We start from the raw sequence: 23502 nt of genomic DNA, 5'->3' as shown, positions 1-23502 counted from the left end.
GGAAAATTTGCAGCCTGACAATGCAATAGAAAAGAAAATCCCATTTTCTGAGGATAAATTAAAGCCGGCTGCACAAATTTGCCTAAGTAATGAGGATCCGAATGTTAATCCCCAAGACAATGGGGAAAATGTCTCCAGGGCATGTCAGAGGTCTTCATGGCACCCCATCCTATCACAGGCCCAGAGACCTACAAGTAAAAAGTGGTTTTGTGCGCTGGCCCCAGGATCCCCATGCTGTGTGCAGCCTAGGGACTTGGTGCCCTGCATCCCAGCCACTCCAGCCATGGCTGAAAGGGGCAAACATAAAGCTCAGGTTGTAGCTTCAGAGGACGCAAGTCTTGGTCACTTCCATGTCTTGGTAAGCCTGCCAGTGCACGGAAGTCAAGATTTAGGGTTTGGGAACCTCCGCCTAGATTTCAGAGGATGTATGGAAAAGCCTGGATGTCCAGGCAAAAGTTTGCTGCAGGGGTGGGGCTCTCATGGAGACCCTCTGCTAGGGCAGCGCAGAAGGGAAATGTGGGGTCAGATCCCCCAAACACAGAGTCCTTACTGGGGCACTGCCTAATGGAATCTTGAGAAGAGGGCCACTGTCTCCAGATCTCAGAATGGTAGACCAATGACAGCTTGTACCATGCGCCCGGAAAAGCCACAGACTCTCAATGCCAGCCTGTGAAAGAAGCTGGGAGAGAGGCTGTATTCTGCAAAACCACAGGAGCGGAGCCGCCCAAGACCATGGGAATCCACCTCTTGCATTAATTAGCATGACCTGGATGTGAGACCCAGAGTCAAAAGAGATCATTTTGGAGCTTTATGATTTGACTGCCCTGCTAGATTTCAGACTTGCATGGGACCTGTAGCGCCTTTGTTTTGGCAAATTTCTCCCAGTTGAAATGGCTGTATTTACTCAACACCTGTACCCCAACTGTATCTAGGAAGTAACTAAGTTGCTTTTGATTCTACAGGCTCATAGGTGGAAGGGACTTTACGTGTCTTGGATGAGACTTTGGACTGTGCACTCTTAAGTTAATGCTGAAACGAGTTAAGACTTTGGGAAACAGTTGAGACATGATTGGTTTTGAAATGTGAGGACATGAGGTTTGGGAGGGGCCAGAGTGGAATATGGTTTGACTGTGTCCCCACCCAAATCTCATCTTGAATTATAACTCCCACGATTCCCACATGTTGTGGGAGGAACCCAGTAGGAGGTAATTGAATCATGGGGGCAGGTCTTTCCTATACTGTTGTCATGATAGTGAATCAGTCTCACGAGATCTGACAGTTTTAAAAATGGGAGTTTCCCTGCACAAGCTTTCTATTTGCCTGCTGCCATCCATGTAAGATGTGACTTGCTCCTCCTTGCCTTCCACCATGATTGTGGGAAGGCCTCCCCAGCCATGTGGAACCATAAGTCCATTAAACCTCTTTTTCTTCCCAGTCTCAGGTATCTCTTTATTAGCAGCATAAAAACGGATTAATACATACCCACAAAAGTTTAAAATTACAAAAAATGAAGAAGTAGACCAATAAGCAGGAGAGAGATGTTAAATACAGGCCCTCATTGGGAGAGGTGGGGGATTAAGAATCAAACAGGCCAGGAGTCTTTGAGCAATTCCAACTCCAAGACTTGCAGCTGAAAGGCCTTGGACAAATTTCTTTACTCATCTGAGTCTGTTTTCTCATTTGTTTAAAAAAAAATGGGGGTGGGGTAGGTGCAGTGGCTCACACTTGTAATTACAGCTCTTTGGGAGGCCAAAGTGGAAGGATCACTTGAGGCCAGGAGTTCAAGACCAGCTTGGGCAACATGAGGAGACCCCATCTCTACAAATAGTAAAAATATTAGCCAGGCGTGGTGATGCATGCATGTGGTCCCAGCTATGTGGGAGGCTGAGATAGGAGGATCCCTTGAGCCTGAGAAGTTGAGGCTGCAGTGTGCCATGATTATACCACTGCACTCCAGCCTCAGCAACAGAGCAAGACCCTGTCTCAAAATAAAAGACGGAAGAATGGGAGTGACAGTTTCCAGCAAATAGGCTTATGTCATGAGTTTCATTCAATGTCTGCAATTTGCCTAGCAAAGTATTAGCTCTAAAGTGACCAAAAGGCCCAGTGTGACTTCCACCAGGTTTTAGAAAAGGGTAGAATTGGTCAATTTTTAAAATACAGAAAAGGCACACTCACCTTCACTCTGAATGAATACAGAATCTGAAATGCTCCCTCCTTTTTCCCCTTCAAAACTTATCCCACCTGTCTCATTCCTTCAAACAAGTCCAGGCGACTGACTTTCTCATCTCTGGTAAGCCAATTCCCATTGCCAAGTTAGTATGTCCTGTCCTCCTTCCACAACAAGTGATTTGATATAAGATTATGACTGTTAGGAAAAGCTGGACCTTAACCTAAAAGAAACTAATCTCAAGAGGTAAGTGTGGCAAGTATTTAGGTCACTATGCTGGAAAATAAAACTAAATTTCACATGAAAAAACTAACCATAAGGGCACAAACCCAGCACATCTTGCAGCAAGTAAAAGATGCATCAGTGCCGCTGCCTGAAAGAAGTTTTCCAGTTTGAGGGAAGGTTAAATAATCAGACACAATTCAATACTCCAGCATCCTTCCAAACTATCTGGTACCTGCACACATAAGGTCCAAGGGTAACTGCCCTGTTTCTCATGGTAGAAGCTGATTGCTCAGACGAAGGTGAACTAAGCAGTTAGTTAGACCACTGTGTGAAAACTTACTAGAATTTGGGCAATCTTATCCAAGCAAGAGACTCATTAGTGCCACCACAGCTATAGGAGAAATTATCAACTTGTCTGCAGGCATATGCCCTCACATCTCTCCTGGAACTGGGGCAAAGGCTCCCAAGGCTCCTACCAGTGCCTGGACAGGTGGGCAGTAGGGGAACTCTGCCTCTCCCTGGGACCCATCACAGCCATGGGCAACACCTAGAATGGCAGGGTGGAGCCGCCTTTCCCCTGTCTCTCCAGACCAGAATAAATTCTCCACACTTGCTTTGGTTTCTGTCAGTGAGCTTACATCTCCATAAGCAGCACGTGTCTTAATTACTGAGCCCAAGTCACCACCAGACAATCTAATCAATGTCTCCATAATTAACCTCACCAAATGGAAAGTCATAAATTTAGAACTAAAATGAAATTCTGCTTGGTCTGCATATAGAAACTGACATAGCCCAAAAGGAGACAACAGGGTAATTACCAGAATAATTTAAGAAAACCTTGTTTGGAAGGGAGGGAAAACAAAATAATGTGACGCCTAGAATGACCAGATGGATCATATGCATTAATCATAGTTGCTGGGTGACTGCTGGAAAAATATCTCTCACAAATATTTATAAATTAGCAGCATTAAAAGCATTTGGCTGACTAGCTGGGCATGGTGGCTCATGTAATCCCAGTACTTTGGGAGGCTTAAGCAGGTGGATCACTTGAGGTCAGGAGTTTGAGACCAGCTGGGCCAACATGGTGAAACCCCATCTCTACTAAAAATACAAAAAAAAAATTAGCTGGGCATGGTGGTGGGCACCTGTAATCCCAGCTACTATGGAGGCTGACTCAGAAGAATCACTTGAACCCCGGAGATGGAGGTTGCAGTGAGCTGAGGTCGAGCCACTGCACTCCAGCCTGGGTAAAAGGATGAAGCTCCGTCTTAAAAATAAACAAATTAGTTTTAAAAATAAATAAATTAAATAAAGCTTTCAGCTGACTTAGTACACCAAAGTAATAAGTGTGCTCCTATTGTGAAATAAGTGAAACATTACCTTCCTCGTGGAAGCCCCCAATTCCAAAACCTGGCTCCACTGAGCTTGTAGCAGATTAAACATTTTGGAAACTCATATTTTACTTTGAAAAGTTATTATGTTAACTATCCAGAGACTGAATGATATATTTTCAAAATGTCAAATCTGTTTTTAGAGTATGATACGGACCTATGTGAGATATATTATGCCTTTTCTAGTTTCTTCATGCTATAGCTTTTCTCTTTCAATCTCAGGATCATCCCCTGAGTATCAACAATTGCATAAGCAGAACTGGGGGGAGGGGGGCAGTTAAGATCAGTGGCCCCACTTGTCCCTTCCAGAAAGTGGCCCCAGGTGGCCTGATGTTTTTAGTTCTTCTGTCTCCAGCTTCTACTGTCAAGAGTTATTTAATATTCTTCAGCGTTGTCATTTATTTCCTCTACCTAAGCAGCTTAATTACTTTTAAGGTCACACACTGTCTGCAAGTTTTTTGGCTTATTTTTGCAACAAGCACCTCACATATTTGGCTTCAGAACAGTTCCTATCTTAAACCTTGAAATTAAATGAGTGATGTTGTCCTAGAATAATTCTTCTTCCCAGAATCTGTGGGACATCTGATACCATCAAATCCAAATCTCCACCCAAGCAAAAAACGTGTCTCAAACATCCTCCCACCAGACTATCGTTCATGTCTGAATGAAATCTCAAAATGGAAAAGACTCCACAACTCCAAGCTGTAGTTCATCCCATTTATGGCACACTTAGCTTGTGAGGAGATTCACCCCTATGTTGATTCAGAATTCCTTTCCCACTCCTATTTTCTAAATCTGCGCTCTCCAGTGATGCTGAATAAGAACACATCCCTCCAAAGATGGGAAGCAAGTACCGTGATCCCCAGCTCGCCTCTGGCTTCTCCAAGCTAGCCTCTGTGATGATTAATTTTAGATGACAACTTGACTGGATTAAGGAATACCTAGTACTGGTAAAGCATCATTGATTGGGGGACGGGGTGAGGGCAGTGTCTGTTAGGTATTTCCAGAGGAGATTGGCGTGTGAGTCCAGATGGACCAAGTGCAGAAGATCTGCCCTCAATATGGATGAGAGCAGCATCCAGCCGGCTGGGGCTTGGATAGAACAAAAGTAGGAAAAAGGCAATTGGTGTCTCTGTCTCTCTGTCTCTCTGTACCCCCTCCTCCCCATCCTCCTGGGACATCAGAACTGTAGGCTTTCTAGCCTTTGGGCTCCAAGACTTATACCAGTAACCCCTGGGTTCTCAGGCCTTCAGACTTGGACTGAGCCATGCTACTGGTATCCCAGGGTCTCCAGCTTGTGGACAGCCAGTCATGGAACTTCTCAGTCTCCACAATCATGTGAGCCAAGTCCCCTAATAAATCCCCTCTCATACATCCCTATAAACACATATCCTATTGGTTCTGTCTCTCTAGAGAACTCTGGCTAATACAACAACCAAGGATACTCTAGTGAATCCTTACAGGACCTGGTGTCCTGGTCACCCTCCCTCACTCATCCCTTTTCCCAGTGCAGCCCCTGGACCCTGGACCAGCACCATCAGCATCTCCTGTAAGCTTGTTACAGCTCTCAGCTGCCCCAGAGCCCCTGAACCAGAATCTGCATTTCCTCACGACCTCAGAGAGATCTGTGTATACGGTAAAGTTCTGGATGGCCCATATGTCATTGATGCCTTTCTTAACCAAGAATGTCCAGCACCAAATGCCACACAGCAGGTGTGATTTGATCAGAGCAGAGGACCTCAGGACTCTCGGTTGACCAGGCACTCAAGTGGTCATCAAGACAGCCAAAGACCCCATTAAATGACCCACTTCAATGTCCCTGCCTGAGAAAACCTTTCAGGGCTTTCCCGGGTTGTGTGGTGGGGGCGCACAAAAGCCCCCTTTGAACACATCTCACTTTGCCCTCACCCCACATCTCCCTGTATCTATTTTGCAGCCTACCTAAACTTGCTGCTCTAGGCCATGTTCCTGCTGGGGGCTCATTTTCGGTTGTTCTCTAACTGAAAGTGTGTAAGAGATTACTTTACATGGCACTGTAATGACTATTATCTGTCTGCATCTCTCACCCTTTTCCAGCCACATCAAAGTGTCATGCTTGGAATCCAAGTGATCTACATTATTTACATAGGCATTCAGATAACATCTGGATAATCTCAAAGCTTCAAGAAGAATCTTTATTTTTCTCAACAATTTGCTCTCTCCTTCAATGGTACCTCAATTTAAATGTGATCTTGCAATTCTCATCTCTGAACAGAAGATGGCAGCAGAGTCCAGCTCAAACAACAAATGGCTCCCTTAAGGATTAAGACATGGATAAAGTTTATTTATCTTTGCCACCTTCTTACTTGATCCATCATGATTTCTCGTACTTTTTCCCTCCAAGGTCCATTTTCAACTGGCTGTGAAGAATGAAATGATCTTAGAAACCAATTCACATTAAAATGCCAATACCTAAAATCCGTTTATATTTCAACGACAGCAAAATATACCATAATACAGGCTGGGTGCAGTGGCTCAGTCCTGTAATTCCAGCACTTTGGAAGGCCAAGGCAGGTGGATCAGTTGAGTCCAGGAGTTTGAAGTGAGCCTAGGCAACATGGCGAAACCTCATCTCTACAAAAAATACCAAAATATTAGCCAGGTGTGGTGGCTCATACCTGTGGTCCCAGCTACTTGGGAGGCTAAGGTGGGAGGAGTCTGGAAGGCAGAGGTTGCAGTGAGTTGAGATCACACAGCTGCACTCCAGCCTGGGTGACAGAGTGAGACTGTCTCAAAATACAGGTACATATACCATAAATAACACTTTTATGTGTATATATATATATACACAAAAATAACACCCTTGTGTGTATATCTACACAAAAAAAATACAACCCTTATTTTCTCTACATCTCTCTTTAGCTACTGTTCCATATCTATGATCCCCTTCATGCGTGCACACACACACACACACCCTTGAAAGAGGTGTCTATACACACTGTCTACATATATATGTATATATGTGTATATATCTATATATATATATACACAAACACATAAACATACCATAATACAAAAGTATGACTGAAAAAAAAATCTGTGAGGAAAAAGTCTTCCCTGGGACTTGTCACATGGCATGCTCACAAAATGCTTTTGGTGTCTGTTTATTGCATCCGCTTATTTCTACTTAATTAAAATCTCATGTTCATTCAACAAATACTTACACACCTACCATCTGCTAGGCAATGTTTGCAATATTAAGAATAAAGTAGTGAATGAAACAGATAAACTTCTTTTTCTTATGAAGCCTCCTTTCTATTAATGAACAATATTCAAATAAATATGTAATGTCAGGCAGTGATAAGCGTTTTGAAAAAGTAAAAGTGGGATAAGGGCTGCGTTGTCTAGTATAGTATCCACTAAGTACACATGGCTATTGATTTTTACATGAAACTTAAAATGCAGTTCCTTAGACAGGAGGAACTGCCCATGTGGCTATAGGCCACCACATTGGGCTGTGGAGATACAGGAAATCTGTATCTCCATCATCACAGAAAATTCTACTGGCAATACTGGCACAGACAGTGGCAGGGTGTTTTTTTTTTTTTAATAAGGTGGTTAAGGAAGGACTCACTGAGGAAGTAACATCTGAATGAAGGCAGGGGTGAGCCATACTAAGATGTGAGGAGCAAGTTTTCAGGTAGAAGAAAGAGTAAATGCGAAGGCTGATGGACATGCATGATTTGATGTAGCAAGCAGGGGCAGGAGCAGGGCAAGTAAGGAGCTGGGTGGCTGGAGAGTGGCTTTGAGAGGAAGATGGAGTCCACATCATATAAGACCTTCCAGGCCATGGAAATGACCTTGGCTTTTATTCTGAATGTGAATGTGAAGGGAAGCTAATGGCAGCTCTGAGCATAGAAATCACTGTGATGCACTGTCTTTTTAACCCAATGTCTGGTCAGAGGTGGCCAGCCCAGCTGATGAAGGACTTTGGACTGTAGGTGTTTCCTGAACTTGATAGCCTCATATTTCACAGCACACTTTACTTCACACCTAGTCATCCAATCGGATGATCATCTCAAATTCAACATGCTGGAAACTGATTTCACCTCGACCCTGCTTCTCTCCCACAGTTCCCCAACCCAGAGAATGGCTCCATCATCACATAAAGATGCTGTCATATCTCTCAACTTTAAAAAAACACAACCCTTATTTTCTCTGCATCCCTCTTTAGCAACTGTCCCATATCTATGATCTTCTTCGTGAGTGCACACACACACACACGCACACACCCTTGAAAGAGGCATCTATACACACTGTCTACAGTATTCCACCTTCCATTCTATCCTAACTCAGTCAGACTCTCATCCTCATAACTACACAGAAACCACCCTCCTCCATTAGAAAAATGGGGCTGCGACTGATCCAGCTTCAGGTCAGAAACATCTGTCACCCTTGAGTCTTCTCTTTCCTCATCCACCGCATTCAATCCACTGACAAGTCTTGTCTTTACCCTTAGGATGACCACTTCTCCCCATCTTTACTGCAGTCCCCAAGACCAAGCCACCATCATCTCCTTCTGGGACCATGGCAGCAGACTCCTCACTCCTTCTTTTCTCCCTCCCCTCACATACCCCCTAACGTGGGACTTCCACAAGAAGACGACCCAGAACCTGAGGGTTTCCGTTGCAATTAGACAACTAGACCTTAGATCTCAGAAACTTGAAGAGATTTACTGAGCTGTTTCCTCAGCTTAAGACCATTTTCCGAATGCCCTTAAAGAGTTTTAAGAAACTTAATCTTAGATCCTCAAATGACTCACAAGAATATACTCTTTTAGAGAGGTGATAACATACATGAACACAGGGATTAAGTGGACTAACGGAAGGTGCTATTATTTTCCTTTACCAAATGACCAGATCTTCAGGCCTCCTTGATGAAATGAAGTCACAGTTTTAGCAGATATCCACCAAGTTGATAAATAGGAATCATACTTTAAAATTGTCTTTGTTGTTGATAACTTACTGCAGACAGTAACTTATTAGACACCTATCCTTTCAGGTGGATGTTTCAAAAGGAACTTACAGAGGAAAGAAAACCTCAATCCTCAAGATGACCCAGTATCTAGAATTTTGAAGACTATGAGAAATTTTCTGTAACCTCTGCCTATGTGGCCAAACCCTGGAAATACGTAAGTTCACTGAGTGTACAGATACTATTATTGTCCTGGAAATTGCTGAAATGGATACTGAGAGCCTGTCTTACCAATGTAAACCTACAGTCATAACTGCAATGATTTCTGACAAGAATATACCCCGTAGTTCTCTAGAGTTCAATCTTTTATATAACAACAGCATTCTCAATGACTTGATCAAAATGGGCCAATGACCTAAAGACTTGTGTCACTGTACTTTTTCTTTGGTAATTTCATGTTATTACTGAAATTAATATTTCTTTATTTTATTAAGTAGAACTTAAGTATACTTCATAGTTGTTGTTAGTTTTTTTCTTAATGTGATTGGGGTATAAATGCGTTCATGAATACTTGGACTATTAATGAGAAGCTAAGGGAAAGGAGATTGAAACTGAAGCTGGTAGAAGAGAAACCTTGCTGATCAAGGAGAATTATGCATTGCAGAACCAGTGACTACCACAGTAATAATCAGTGAGTTATTCTTATATATCAGAGTAGAAGGGAAAAAGAACTTACAGAATTCAGACCAAGAAAATGATTGAACAGATTCATTGTAAAGGTAGAATGAGCAGGAAGTGTGATTGGCTACTTTTTATCCTTCCAGATTTTCTCTGCCACCTTTAGGGACACCAGTCACTGCCCTGTCCTAGTCATATTCACCAGTAAATATATAGACAAGCCTGTTTCTTCCTAGAACCAGCAGGAGACCAGAAAGAGGGTACAACCTTTGTCCTTGACCAAGCTGAGACCTGTTCCCACTATCCCCACCACCATCTCTCCTGGATTTCGGGGATCTCTGCTCCCAGCACTCCAGGGCTATAACAGCTAGTCTGGGGGCAGTAGCAGAATTAGAGACATGAGCACCCTACATGCTAGTGGAGGTGTAGCAGCATGCCCACCCTACTCATTCCTTTCCACTCTATTTCCAGGCAGGAACACATCCTTCTCTTCCCCTTATTCTGGAAGAAATTTTCTCAAATGACCGTACTCAATGCTCATGTCTGACATCTCCTCAGTCTCTTTCCCCATCCCGCTCACCCAGCTTTCTTTGCTGAATACAATCTCTCAGCCATCAGCTATAAATAACCTGGCCTGTGCCCTTCCACCGTGTGTGTGAGCTGGTCTAGTCATCATCACTCTTCCAGCTCCTGTTTGCTTCCCCACTTCCTTCCACAGAGCCCAGCCAACATCACCCAGCATATTCCAACTCCTCCTAGGAGCACACACTGGCAGAAGCAGCAATTAACACTGGTATTTCTGCAAGCTGGAAATTCTTATAATTAAAACTTCTTTTGTAAGATCTCAGGAGTCTAAATAACCCTAAGGGAAGAAGAGCACCATCATCTTATCAGGAAATGTGATCAGTAGAAATACATAAACTCAGTAACGTAGGCCTAAAATTTTACTCTAGGGCCCAATTATCAGATATAAATATTTCTGTTGATTAAAATATTATAAGCTTGCTATATTCATTAGGAGCTTTTAGCACATACAGATAGTCTCTAAAAGCAGCAACACTTGCAATCAGCTGTGTAATCAAAAGTTAGTTCTGACGTAATCACTTCCCAAAGCTTAACAAAGACAGGTCTTAGCAGACACAGCAGCCATCCATTAAAGGCAGAAACAATTAGTTTGACAATATAAAGCTCAACACAAGTGCAAAACACTAAATTAAAGGCAATTGAAGAACACCAACTTATGGACAGTAGTCACCAATGTGATATTTATTAATATTTTAAATCTTAGAAGGCCAAACAAATTTGCAATGTAATTATATCAGCAGCTTTAGAGATGACACCTTGCTAAACCCGGACGAGTCAACTGTCAATCCAACATTATCTCTATCTCTTTCTGAAAAACCAAAAAGCGCTGACATCAGATAGCATTTAGACTTCTGACATAACAATATGTTAAACTTTACTCACCCAGAAAAAGGATAAACATGTTTTATAAATGTGCCAGACCTGTCCGTTTTGATAAATGCAAGCTGACAAATTATCCATAGGAAAACAAATATATTAACCTATTCCACATAAGATGGCTCAAATATGTAGCTTTCTACAGTTTCTGAAGAAGCCATAACACCACAAAAAAGATTTTTTATTTGAAATATATGTATATAGGCTTTCTTCAAAATCAAAAAAAAGAAAGGGTCTACATATCAATTGGGATCAATTCCAATAAACAAAAGCTCATGCATTTAGAATGAAAAAATTACACCACTTTGTAGTCTGCCTTCTCTCTCTCTCTTTTTCTCTCTCTCTCACTTTCTCTCTCTCTCTCTCTCACACACACACACATACATACACAATTCCATTGCATGCCTCTGAGCACTAACACATGCACGTACTGACATTTAAACCATGAAGAACTACCCAGAGGCAAGTAGCTTGTCCATATTAAACATATTCCTTGCTGTTTTCCTACTTCCTCAAACCACCCTCCATGTGATCTATAACAGTGCTGACTTTCTCCATCTCAAAAAGAGCTGATAAACCCCTCCACACAAATGAGAGCTTCTATTGCCCAAGAGATGGGTCGACTCAACTGACTGGTGCCAGGATCTTGTTAGAAAATGCAAACTAAGCTAACTCTCTCCAAAAGACAGTGATCTCATTCCACATAGCTGAGAACTTGTTTAACTGTTATAATGCTATAGTAGGCACATGTCTGAAATGTTCAGCTCAGGGGACCTCCTTAGGCCTCGAAAGGGATCTCTCCTGCTTAGGCTATTCAGTGAAAGAAGCAGAGAGTTGTTAAAGAACACTGCTCTGTTGCAATTCCAAAGTGTCCATAATAAAGAGCATACAGTACATTGCACATAGAAGACATCTGGGCTCAGACCCAAAAGACAGGAACAATCAAAAAGTGAGTAAAGAAAGGACGAGGACTTCCAGCTAATGCAAAAAATGAAATTGTTCAAAGAGAGTAATTCAGACCACTCATTCAACCAGTCAAATTGCTTCTGTAATTCTATGAGTTAGGACAAAAACACAAAAACAAGGTTGCTCGACTTAGTGGTCAACATAGACCTAATTTCACCAGATAATTAGTTTGACTCACTCAGTGTTTCACCTGCTTGTGAGAGCAGTTTACAGACAGGCGAATGCACTGGGATAGTGTCTCCAGGCTGAGTCTACAGCCATGGAAACTAAAGAAAATAGCATAAATCCCTTCCCCCCGGGGGACCTTTCCAGCTCCTCGCCAAAATATGGCCCATCAAAATCACTGTGTCCATTCACTATTGCTTTATCTGCAGTGATGTGACTTTGAATGATTACTCATGAGATTCACCTTGATACCAAGATTGTTTTTAATATAATAATAGTGATAGTCCCTGCCACTGATAGAGTTCTTGCTGCTTCCCAGGCAGCATGGTATGGCCTTTAGGTATTCATACAACTAATACGTATTAAATGTCGACCAAGTGACAGAACTGTTCTGGGTTTGAGAGCACAATCTGAATGAAACAAAGTCCATGGTGTCATGGAACTTTCTCTCCAATAACAGGAGGGAGACAGAAAGGTAAATACAGACTCTATCAAGTGGTGATCAGGGCTATAAAGAAGAAAGTGGGTGAACATGCCAGAGGGTGACAGTGTCATCATGACAAAGACCTCCTGGCACACACTTGTACTCAAACACATTAATATACCAACTCATTGCAATAACCGAGAACACACACGGTTGGGATTTGGAAATCAAAGTAAGAGAGTGTTTAAAGGACTCATGACAATATGTGGGCTGTGTTAAATGATTTGGGGGAGGATTCGTGAAAGCAGGGTTTTGCTCTGGGCTGGATAGTGTCAGCACGTGGGGGTAATTCTATAATCAGGTATCTTAATAATTCTTAATGAAGGTAGGAAGGATGAAGCAATGCACTCAGTCACTCACAGCAGCCACAAAGGGGACATGTGACCTTATTTGTGGTTTGGACAATATTCTTATTTTTATCTGCTTTTGGACATCCGCATAAAGGGGTTTTGCTTTTGTCTTGAGCCATTATGGTCACAGAGTGGCCTTATCTGATGTTGTGATCTGTGAAATTGCTTATGCTCAACAGGAGAATGGCATCGCTGAGATAAGAGTGTCAGGCCAGCTCCCAGCTGTCAGGGGCTGCTTTACTTTTTCCCATACTCAAACTGCAGGCAACCTTCCAAAATAGGCACTATTACCATTTCTCTTTTGCAAAATGATGAAACTAAGGTCCAGCAAGATAAAGGGCTTGTCTTCGAGCAAGCAACTAAGAAAGCCAGGATTCAAACCCAAGTTATCTGACTCCAGAGCCAGCCTCATCAGCACTCCTTTCACAGATCCTTACAGCACTGCACCTTTTGAGCTGCTCAGCAAAGCATTATCTTCAAAAAGACCAAAGTGGCATCTCAGCGGGAGGGTGAACGATGCACACAAAGCCTCAGGGGGAGCTGCCACCAGGAGGCACCCCAGTACCTAAGTACCAAGAAATTAAGTTCACGCGGGTCACTATCAAGACAGACGCATTTTTCTCCCAGAGATGAGACATTTTCCATTTTATTTAAATTGGAAGGTTTCTTTTTCCATAAGTTAATCAAAACTAATTTATCTCAGCAACTTATGACCTATAACCATAGTTTTAAATACTGGAAAACTATGTTGTATTAACATAAAAGTAAAGTTCTAGTGTGTAAAGGTGACAGAGTATAAAGCAATTGACATCCATTTTATCCCACATTCTAAAAACACCCTCTCCCATACCATCCAAAGTCAAGGCTTACCAAAAGGTTTTCCGGCTTGAGGTCCCGGTGGACAATGCTCTTGTCATGCATGTGGACGAGGGCCTTGCATAAGTCCATGATCATGAGGGCCGCATCGGGCTCCGGGAACTTCACACTTTCTATGATGGCATCAAAAAGGTCTCCTCCCTGCACGTACTCCAGGATCAGGTAGATTTCCGTGTCTGTTTCGTAGACTTCATGTAGTTTCACGATGTTGGGGTGAGAGAGGCTCTGGATGATCAAGATCTCACTGTCCACCATGTCCTCCTTGCCCTTGAGTCTGGACTTGTCAATGATCTTCATCGCATAGGCCTGCCTGGTCTCGCGGTGCCTGCACTCCTTCACGACAGCAAAGTTCCCATCCCCAATGACCCGGCCAGTCTCATAATGCTTCTCCACATTGGCGGCAATGATGCCCATGGGTCGCGCCTTCCGACCGCTGGGCCGCTCTGGCTTGTTCTCTTCTGGCCTCGTCTTGGGCTCCTTTTCTAGCTTTGCAGGTTGGTCATCTCTGAGAGTCGTCTTTCTGCCTCCAGACATACATGGCTTTTTCTCCTTCTCTGCCTCCTTCTCTTCTCCTCGGGTCCTGGGGAGCTTCTCAAAGCCTGCCTGGTGCTCTCTCAGGAGCCAGCCACCATGCTTGCTCCTGCTCATGGGCCTGGTGTCTTTCTTCACCTCCCTCAGCCCTTCCTCTGTGACAGGAAGAACTTCCGCAAGTTCCTTCTTGGCCTTGGCTGCTGCCTGAGCATGGCTTTCTTGATCCTCTGGGTCTCTGTCCTCTTTCTTGTCCGTGCTCTTGCTGGGTCTCCTCAGCTCTTGAGTGGGATTCCTGGGGCTGCTCCTGTGGCTGTCACCCTTCCACCCTTCCTCCCCACCTGCAGGATTTGCCTCGGGAGACCTCCTGCAGCTTCTGGTCCTCACCAGCTTCTCCACCTCATACATTGGGCCCTTACCCATATCCAGCTCACTGGTCCCCAGAGAAAGCCTCTCGCGCTCCAGGCTCTGCTGAAGCTCCCTCTCTCTCTTGCACTTCTCACATCTGATAATTTCACCCGAGGTCTTTTCAATCTCCACCCCGAGGTGCTTCTCTCCCCTTGCGTGCCTCTCTTCTAGAGTGGCTTCCCTGGGCAGCTTGCTACCGGGTTCCGGCTCCCGTTTCCCCCTCCCCCACTTCTTCTGGGTCCTTGCTCTGTCATCTAGTGAAAGCTCCTCGGGGATCTTCCCCTGGTGCCTCATGGCTGCCTTGCATCCTGCAACCTCGCTGCAGCTTTTGGGAGTCTCAGTCTCCCCACAGCGGTGGTCTCCTTTCAGAGCCTTGCTAAACAGCCTGCTCCTCAGCCTTGGAGAAGGGACACGGCTGTGCTGGGCCAGTGTCAGGGCCCGGGCTTTGTTGGGGTACAATTCTTCTACAGCCACCTGAATGCTCTTCAGTGTCAGTGGTTCTTTGCCCATAGCTATGAAAGCATCCCCTTCCCTGAAGAAATCAGAGACACTCCTGATTTCCCTGCCCTTGAGGTTAAACAGTTTCCTCACACGGTCATTCTTCCATCTGGGAGAGCCCAAGGCTTCTGAGATGTCAGCTAAGAGCTGCTCGAACGTCTGCACTGATCGCCTGTTGAGGAGCAGGGTGATCTTTCGGGGGCGCTGCCCACCCAGCTTCACCACGGTCACGACCCTGGGCTTCAGCGGGCTGTTCTCAGGATGTGCTGAGTGAAGGCCATTCCGAGGGCAGAACAAGGGCACGACGGGGCCACGCGGCCCCAGGAATGGTTTCTCCAGATTCCCTCGGCTGGCAGGCAGCCAGGAGCCTTGCAGCTTCCGCTCTGTGATTCTCGAGCTTAAATATTTTAGAGAATGGTCACATAGGCCTTGCTGTCCTGCAACAGGAAAAGGACAACAGAGTGTTAAGATGGGTTCAGAGAGCCCTTAGCCTTCACCGAAACTTTACTAAAGATGACTGATTCTAGTATTACAGTTTATAAGTGTGGTTCCTGAGAGTCTGTTAGAAATGACGGAGCCTTTATACTTAGGTCTAATTCCCAGTCTCCTCTACACCAAGAGTGCAGAACAGAGTCAGCATAGAGGCCCCCAGGATGGGCCACACCTCGGGAGCTGATACAGTTTGGCTCTATGTCCCCACCCAAATCTCATCTTGAATTGTACTCCCATAATTTCCACATATTGTGGGAGAGACCCAGTGGGAGACAATTGAATCATGGGGGCAGTTTCCCCCATACTGTTCTCATGGTAGTGAATAAGTCTCACGAGATCTGATGGTTACATCAGAGGTTTCTGCTTTTGCATCTTCCTCATTCTCTCTTTGCCTGCTGCCATCCATGTAAGGTGGGACTTGCCCTTCCTTGCCTTCTGCCATGATTGTGAGGCTTCCCCAGCCATGTGGAACTAATTGTGAGTCCAAGAAAACCTTTCTCTGTAAATTGCCCAGTCTCAGGTATGTCTTTATCAGCAGCATGAAAAGGGACTAATACAGGAGCCCTCTCAAGGTGAGGCCTGACTCTGTAAACACAACTCCAGCTACCCCAAAGTGAACTGACCTTCAAGGATCTACAACTGAGATAAAAAGGGCCAGTTGTGCTGCCCATGGAACACCAACAAGAGGAACATTCTAGAACTTTGAAAGGCCAGGTTTGCTGCCCATGAAATGCCAACAAGAGGCAGGAATATTCCAGAACTTTGAAAAACCCAATCTTACCCATCTCCTTGCCAAGAACAGTTCTTTTTCAGCTTGATTTTGAACTCACTCAAGGTCGAGTAGTATGCGAAGAGGTTATGGTCACAGGGTTTAAGACAGATCTGGATTTTAATCCCGGCACGGCCACGGACTACTTGTGTGAACTTGGGCAAATTACTTGTATTTCATTTTTTTTTTTTTTTTTTCATTTATAAAGTAAGAATGCTACACCTCTCTCCCAGGGTTTTTGTGAAGAATAAATAATCAAATTACAACTTACCTAAGAGAGTGTCTGACACATGGTAAGGACACAATAGTTGCTAGTTATTAACACCATCCTTATGATTTTAATATCTATTTCATATTATAATTTCACTTTAGTAGTAGTATAATCTATCAATAAGGTAGAAGTCTACTGTGCACAGCTTCACCTGGCATCACAAGAACTCATGGGCCAACATGATATGGTAGGTATTTCTTAAAGCTCTGACTGAGATCCACTTGCATTAGAGTTAGTATAGGAAAATTGAAGGAGGTTTCAATCTAGATATAAAAATTTCCTTGTCCAGATGGCTTTCCCTCTTCTTATTAAAAAAAAGTAAAGAAACCAAGGTTCAGAGCTTAAATAATGAGAATGTACATGAATAAAACAAGACTTTTGTATTTCCTGATTGACTATGCCTAGCCAGAGTAAAGCAGCTGAGGCAGGAGTGGTTTAATTTCCTCAGTTTCTGTCCAGGTCAGGAAGAGAAACTGGAAAAGAACAGAATGTGTCACTCAGTTAAGCCACAAGGGTGGGATGACAATTATTAAAGTTACCCTACAGGACCTATATGTCATATCCTACATGGAAGAATCTGCTGTTTATGCTTCCTTTAAAAAGAAATTTAAGATAATCATTTATAAGTGTACTTGAATCAACTGTAGCAGAAACTCCAGTTGTGCCAGGATGGGATTTTGGCCCAGGAAATCTACACAGAATGCTTTTTGTTTTTTAATTATAATGTACAATCTGTTCTGAGACGATTTCCATCTAGATGCAGGTGTCAGATGAGATGACAAGGTAGCGGCTGATACTGATCTTCCCACACGCCACCGATTTATGAGCTTAACAATCACATTTACAGTTAAACTGTATATGGACATCTGTTATCCTCTTTCTTCCCACAGCCTCTTTAATTAATCTGCCTCCATTTTTGTCTGAGATAGCCGATGTTAAGAGAAAGAAAGAGAGCTACAGAAAGAATACTAGCTTGTATTTCCTGCATTGGGGAACTGAGGAAGGGTGTCAAGGAAGGTGACTGTCAAACTCACGTGCACAAAAGGGCTGGTGTTCTTGTTGGTTTTTCTTATGTGCTTCACACACAGTAGGATCCTTGGGTAGGATACTGTCAGACTAAGTAAATGAAGTCCTGATTATTTTCCCAGAAGACTCAGTATAGGCACAGAGAAAGAGATTTTAGCCTATATCCTGGACTGAGCATTTTCCAAGCAGATATGGGAAAAGGATAGGGAGGCCCAAAGGATCAACTACTGGCTGTGGTCACAAGAGGGCAGACCTACCAGGAAAACCTAGAGGCATAAAGAGGATGTAATGAAATCCAATGAAGTACCATAAGAATGAGCAACCAAGAGTGCTAGGAAGACAAGATTTGAGTTGGGCTTTCAACACCTGATGAGGTGGAGGCCACCCAGTACATAGCAAAGGAACCAAGACATAGGGCTGGACCAGTTGTCCACATGGCCACTGAGGTCAGTACAGATGAAGGTAAGACTCAACGTGGAGATGAAGACACTGGTAATATGGAGAAATGAATGGCCAGCCACTACATGACAGTGGCAAAGCAAGGGTGTATATTGTATCACCGCATGATATAAGCCTCAGCTAAGGAAAGGTGTTATAGGAGGGAAGAAAAATAATAGTTCTGAAGCAGACCTGGGGAGCTAAATTCTGAGCTCTACCTTCAAAATCTATAGTCCCTAGAAAGGAAGAATTATTCATTATAGGGAAGAAATAGGAGAGGGATCCTCAGGGGAGAAGCAATAGGACAAAGGAACATTCAGTGAATACCTTAAGGATGTTTGAACATTTAGCATAGAATGAGGTTCAGGAGAGCCCCTGAACCCTCCTAAAAGGTCCAAGATGGGATGTCAGGGAGGCATAAAGCAGTGCTCATGGAACAGGACTGACAGTAATGAGCTTTATGTATTGAGTGTTGACATAGAGTGACAAAGAGGCCAAATTACAATAGGACTAGTGGGCTCAAGTTCCCAAACATTGGAATTATAGAGTCTGAGTGTGGTAATGGATGACTTGGCACAAAGGTACCCAGAGCTGGGTAGGGAGAAGAGGGGATGTTCTTTCTGGGATTTCTGTGCTCAGTCAATCTCAGCAGACCCTAACTCAAAGCTTGCCCTGATCCCTAGTGGTTAGGAGAGCAACCTGGGAACACCCCATCCCTGAACAAAGAATGGGCTCCATAAGAGCAGCCTCCATCCCAGGGCATGTTGTAAAAGGATGTAAAGAGAGAACAGCTCAGCCTCCACCACACCAGCATCAGACATGCTCATTCCACTGCCCAGGCATTCACAAGCTCATTCAAAAGCTCCTTGGTCTACAGCAAAAGTGAGAATTCGGTCTCCACCTCCTTAGCATAACTGGGACCTACTGAAATTGCACTTCTTCTAGCTATGACTGCTTCAAGGTACTGGGAAGCACCAGGAAAATGCAACCTTGGGATGCACTGATTTTTATCTTCTCTTCCACAAGACCTCTTTCCTCTTTTAAAATAGTCTTTACAGGTAAGAGAGAAAAAGAAGAAGACTCTGAATGCCTGGTCCATGGGCAGGGAGAACGAACATCAGGGAGAGCACAGCATATCCTTTAGGCCTGGGGCTCAGTCTCCAGGAACGTGCTCATGCCCCAGGACAACTGCACAGAGTACTTTCAGTCTCCCACTAAGCACCACTGTCCAGAACCTACCCCAATCAACCTTACTAGAAAGCCACAGGCCTGCCCGAGTCCACTCAGCTCCAGCAACACCTTTACTTACAAAATCAGTAAAATGGAACCATATGAAATTGCTGGTAGTTCTACCAATTTTGAACCATCAAAAACAAATTTCATGTGGCTCACCCTCATACCGGTTGAGCATCCGAAAACCAAAAATACAAAATCTAAAATGCTCCAAAGCCTGCAAACTTTCTGAGCACTGACATACCTACCAAAGGAAATGATCATTGGAGCATTTCAGACTTCAGATTTTCAGATCTGGGATGCTCAGCTGGTAAATATAATGCAAATATTTCAAGATCAAAAAAAAAAAAAAAAAAACTCCTTGAAATAAAAAAAAATAAAAAACCACTTTTGGTCCCAAGCATTTTGGATAAGGGAGACTCACTCGACCTGTATAACCTAGGATAATAATCTGTACTCTGTCCCTACATCAACAGTAAATTGTTTATGAAGCCATAGATAGTAAAAATTAAACATGCTAATTCTGTCTTCAGCCACCAAGCCAGCCACGTCCCAGGAAGTAACACAGGGAAAATATGTTCTTATTAACACCTTATTTTTCTGTTAACTTCCTACGGCAACATAAATTGGCCTGGACTTGACAAAACTGCTGCTTCTACTTCAATACACCAAGATATAAATGTTTATAGGGTCTCTCCTCAATGCCAGTCTAACCCCACACATACAGAAGAGCAAGCACTGCTTTTGATAAGTCATCCATCTGTTCAATAACCTACAGTAGCTCCTTATTAGCTTCCTTGAGGTCCAAACCCAAATTCCTCTGCTTGACACATAAGGCCCTTCACAATTCCAACCCACTCCACCTCCATTTCCCCACCCATCCAAGCCTCACCATCTTGTAAAGCCTAAGACCCATCTCTACTCCCAAACTTTCTCTGTCCTCATAAGTTCACAGTGATAGCTCCCTCCTCTGAAGACCTGCTCATTCATTAAAGCAAAATTTAGCATGAATGCCTGAGACCAACACCTACCACAGAATATGAAAGATGTGGTTTTGCCTGCTGCACATCTCAGCTAATTGTTACTTCATCTTAGTAGGTGTAAACATTCTCCCTCTCAACTAAACTGTAGGCTCTCCAAAAGCAGAGACCAGGGTTTATGCAAACCCCCCAACTCTGCCCCAATACAGAGAGCAAGCACACAAGATTTGGGGAACTAATTCCCAACCCTAACATCAAACACAAATGTCTAGCTTCAGTCTTCCAGCTCTCACCATAAATAACAGCATTGCTAATTGCAGCACCAGTAAACATCACACAAAAGACCTCCTAAATACATTAGATAAGTGAGGTGAAAAGAAAATATAATCACAAACATCCATCTACCACAGGAAATTTGACAAAGTAGCATTTCTGAAGAATGGCTAATACAGGTAGGGGACAGCAGTACATTGCTTCAGGTTGAGAAAGCTTCATTTTAGCGCAAAGAACACTGACCATGGGCCAGAGGACTTCTGACAAGCTGTTATTAGCTGTGTGACCATGGGAACGTTAATTCATCCCTATGAACTTCAGTTTCACTACCTGCCAAATGGCATTAATGTCTTACTCACTGCTGAGAATGTCCAGTGCATTGCTCTGCCTAGACTGAGCACTCAACTTGTGCTTATTTTTCACCTGTTCATAAAGAAAATAAGTCCTGTAACCTTGAATTTCCTCCAAGTAGATGTACATCTCAAGGCCAAAGAGAATACGATGCTAAATGTGACTCGGCAGGATGAATTTGTCACTCACATAGTGGCTGAAATGAAAAACCAGTAGGGACGAGATAATAAAAGAAACACTCCAGCAAACCTAAGCAAACAGGTCTGCTGGGGAAATAAACGGAGTTTCTGCTCATCAGTCCTAGGATGCTCTGATTCTGGGGTGAGCCAATAAACTCAGTAACTGCACCAGCATGGCATGCCGTTATTGCCTCTAATAGGTTTGATGCTCAGAAAGTGGGTCTCTTATCTGCTGCCACAATTTAGATAAAGTAACATAAACTGATTCCACGATGATCAGCTCTCCACCTTATTATGCTAGAAAGGCTACCAGAGTGACTGTAAGTCACATTAACCCCGTTTCCTGTCTAATTACTTATAATTATTTTTCTCTGTTACAAGATTAGCTGCTAATCAAGTTTAGCATCAAGAAAAAAATAAAAGATTTCTCTTTTATATTGTCTTTTTAAATCACAATTAAAGAGATTTTGCCTTTTCCAAGTCATTTTAAAATAACTCATGTGTCTAATTAAAACCCAAAGAAACCTATGTCTGTGGTCAGTATTAACTTCAGAATTTTCATCTTGGCTCCTAAAAAGCTATAGTAACACAAGAAAAATAAATGAGAGATAATCAAAATTGTTATAGGACCCAAGTAACACATGCTCTCTCTATAAACATTTACAAATTATGTGTACTAAACAAAATGAATTAGGTGTTTTAAACTATCTGGTAATATTCAATACAACAAAAAGATGACTAAAAAAGGAAGGTCAATGCATCTAACACCACATTATTAACCCCCCTCTTCCTAGCAGAAAGGTGCCCCTGAAAATACTTTCCCTTTTATCAACTTTTTATTTCTTTGTGGTTTCACCAGATTAATCACTTGTGGCCTCAGTATGCAGTGCTGAGAGACTATTCATGTCTATTCTTCTGTGGAAGATAGAGAAAGACTGGCTGAAATAATTTTACTTTTCGCTGCGTAATCATTTGTCCTGGGCATTTTCCAGGGGCTGTTTGGGAATAAACTCATTTTGCTCATATGCAGAGATGAGGCAGGAGAAACATTTGTGAACCTACATTTGATTATGCCAACACCCCAAGGAAGGTTTTGTAAACGAATAAAAAATTGGAATGAAGCCTCTCTCAGTAAGCCTCAAAAATGCTACTGTTTTGTAATTCAGAAGCCTGGCCCATGTCTATATTGATCAAAGTTGTAGAAATTAATAAAATGAAACTGCCATGCTGTTTATTGACTGTCATCACTGATGACACTCCAATCTCTAATTAACATCCTCACTACCTGTCCTCTTTATTACCAACATGACATTGACTGAGACATCAGAAACAGAGTAATTAAAGAGACTTCTTCCTGCTCTTATCTCAGAAGTGCCTCTGTCCAGGGTTGGCTTTTATCTCCTGATTTTAGTCCCCCCAGCATACTGGCACAGAACCCTGTATGGTCTCTGACTGAGAGATATTTGCCAGGCCTTGTTCTAACCCACCTAACAGATGCCTGATACTTTTTTCTAAGCTACTCGCAAATTTAAAGATGGGATTGACTGCTCCATCTCATGATAACTTTGGAGTTATGAGTTTTATGTACTGCATCAATTGTTTACAAGAGTGTTTTTAAGTGGAAATTCCTTTTCTCACTTTTAAAGATTATCCCTGACCCCCTCAATAATCCTCATCCCGCATCCCTCGGTTTTCCTACTCACCCTTGTCTAGTATAGGCCACCCATCTCATCATTGCATCACCGTTACCACTTCCTCTTCTGCTGGCTTTATTATGTCTGAAAAACCCTCATGCTTCATGCAAACCACAAAGCATTTTCCTCTCTTTCCAGAGATCCCAGAACATTGGGTTATACCCTACAAACACCCCATGACAACAAAGACGACTGACAGACAAGGTCTGAATTTTTCCCTGCTGTCACCAACATGTCTCCTTAGAGAATCCTACTGAAGTGGTTAAACTGGAAGCTTCCATTTCCAATTTACTATGTTCTGCAGAGCAGAGCTTCTCAAATGTTCATGTGCACACAAATCACTTGTAAATCTTGTTGAAGTGCAGGTCCTGATTCAGTAGGTCTAGGTGGGGCCTGACAGTCTGTATTGCTAACCAGGTCCCGGGTGATGCTGATGCTGTTGGGCCTGGACACACTCTGAGCACCAAGGATATATAGTGAAATTCCAGAGTATCCTTTTGGTAGTGCAAGTTGCCTATAAGTAGTTATTTTCATAAAGTTAATAAGTAATTTGTGATATGTTATAAAAACATGGCATCAGTGCAGTGAAACACAAAATCCAGCCATGGTTCCCTTGACAAAAGATTTTAAGTACAGCAAACGG

General features: G+C 43.1%; 1 protein-coding gene across 2 annotated transcripts in view; it reads right to left on the bottom strand.

The window, feature by feature from the left end:
• Window positions 1-23502, bottom strand: part of DCLK3 (doublecortin like kinase 3) — a 49135-nt gene that overhangs the window by 8486 nt on the left and 17147 nt on the right. Inside the window, exons 1-2 of one of the 2 annotated variants that reach the window (XM_010376616.2) lie at window positions 16269-16332; window positions 13714-15590 (exon numbers count right to left, since the gene is read on the bottom strand). In XM_010376616.2, coding sequence (XP_010374918.1) covers window positions 13714-15165 — 1452 coding nt within the window. In that variant the 5' untranslated portion in view covers window positions 15166-15590; window positions 16269-16332. Of the gene's footprint in view, window positions 1-13713; window positions 15591-16268; window positions 16333-23502 lie in introns of those variants that run through there. The other variant, XM_030938403.1, reaches the window with a different exon arrangement.

This window comes from Rhinopithecus roxellana, chromosome 1, assembly GCF_007565055.1.
Source record: "Rhinopithecus roxellana isolate Shanxi Qingling chromosome 1, ASM756505v1, whole genome shotgun sequence".
Lineage (NCBI taxonomy): Eukaryota > Metazoa > Chordata > Mammalia > Primates > Cercopithecidae > Rhinopithecus > Rhinopithecus roxellana.
Note: the sequence above shows the minus strand (reverse complement) of the source record. Positions and strands in the feature narration are given on the sequence as shown.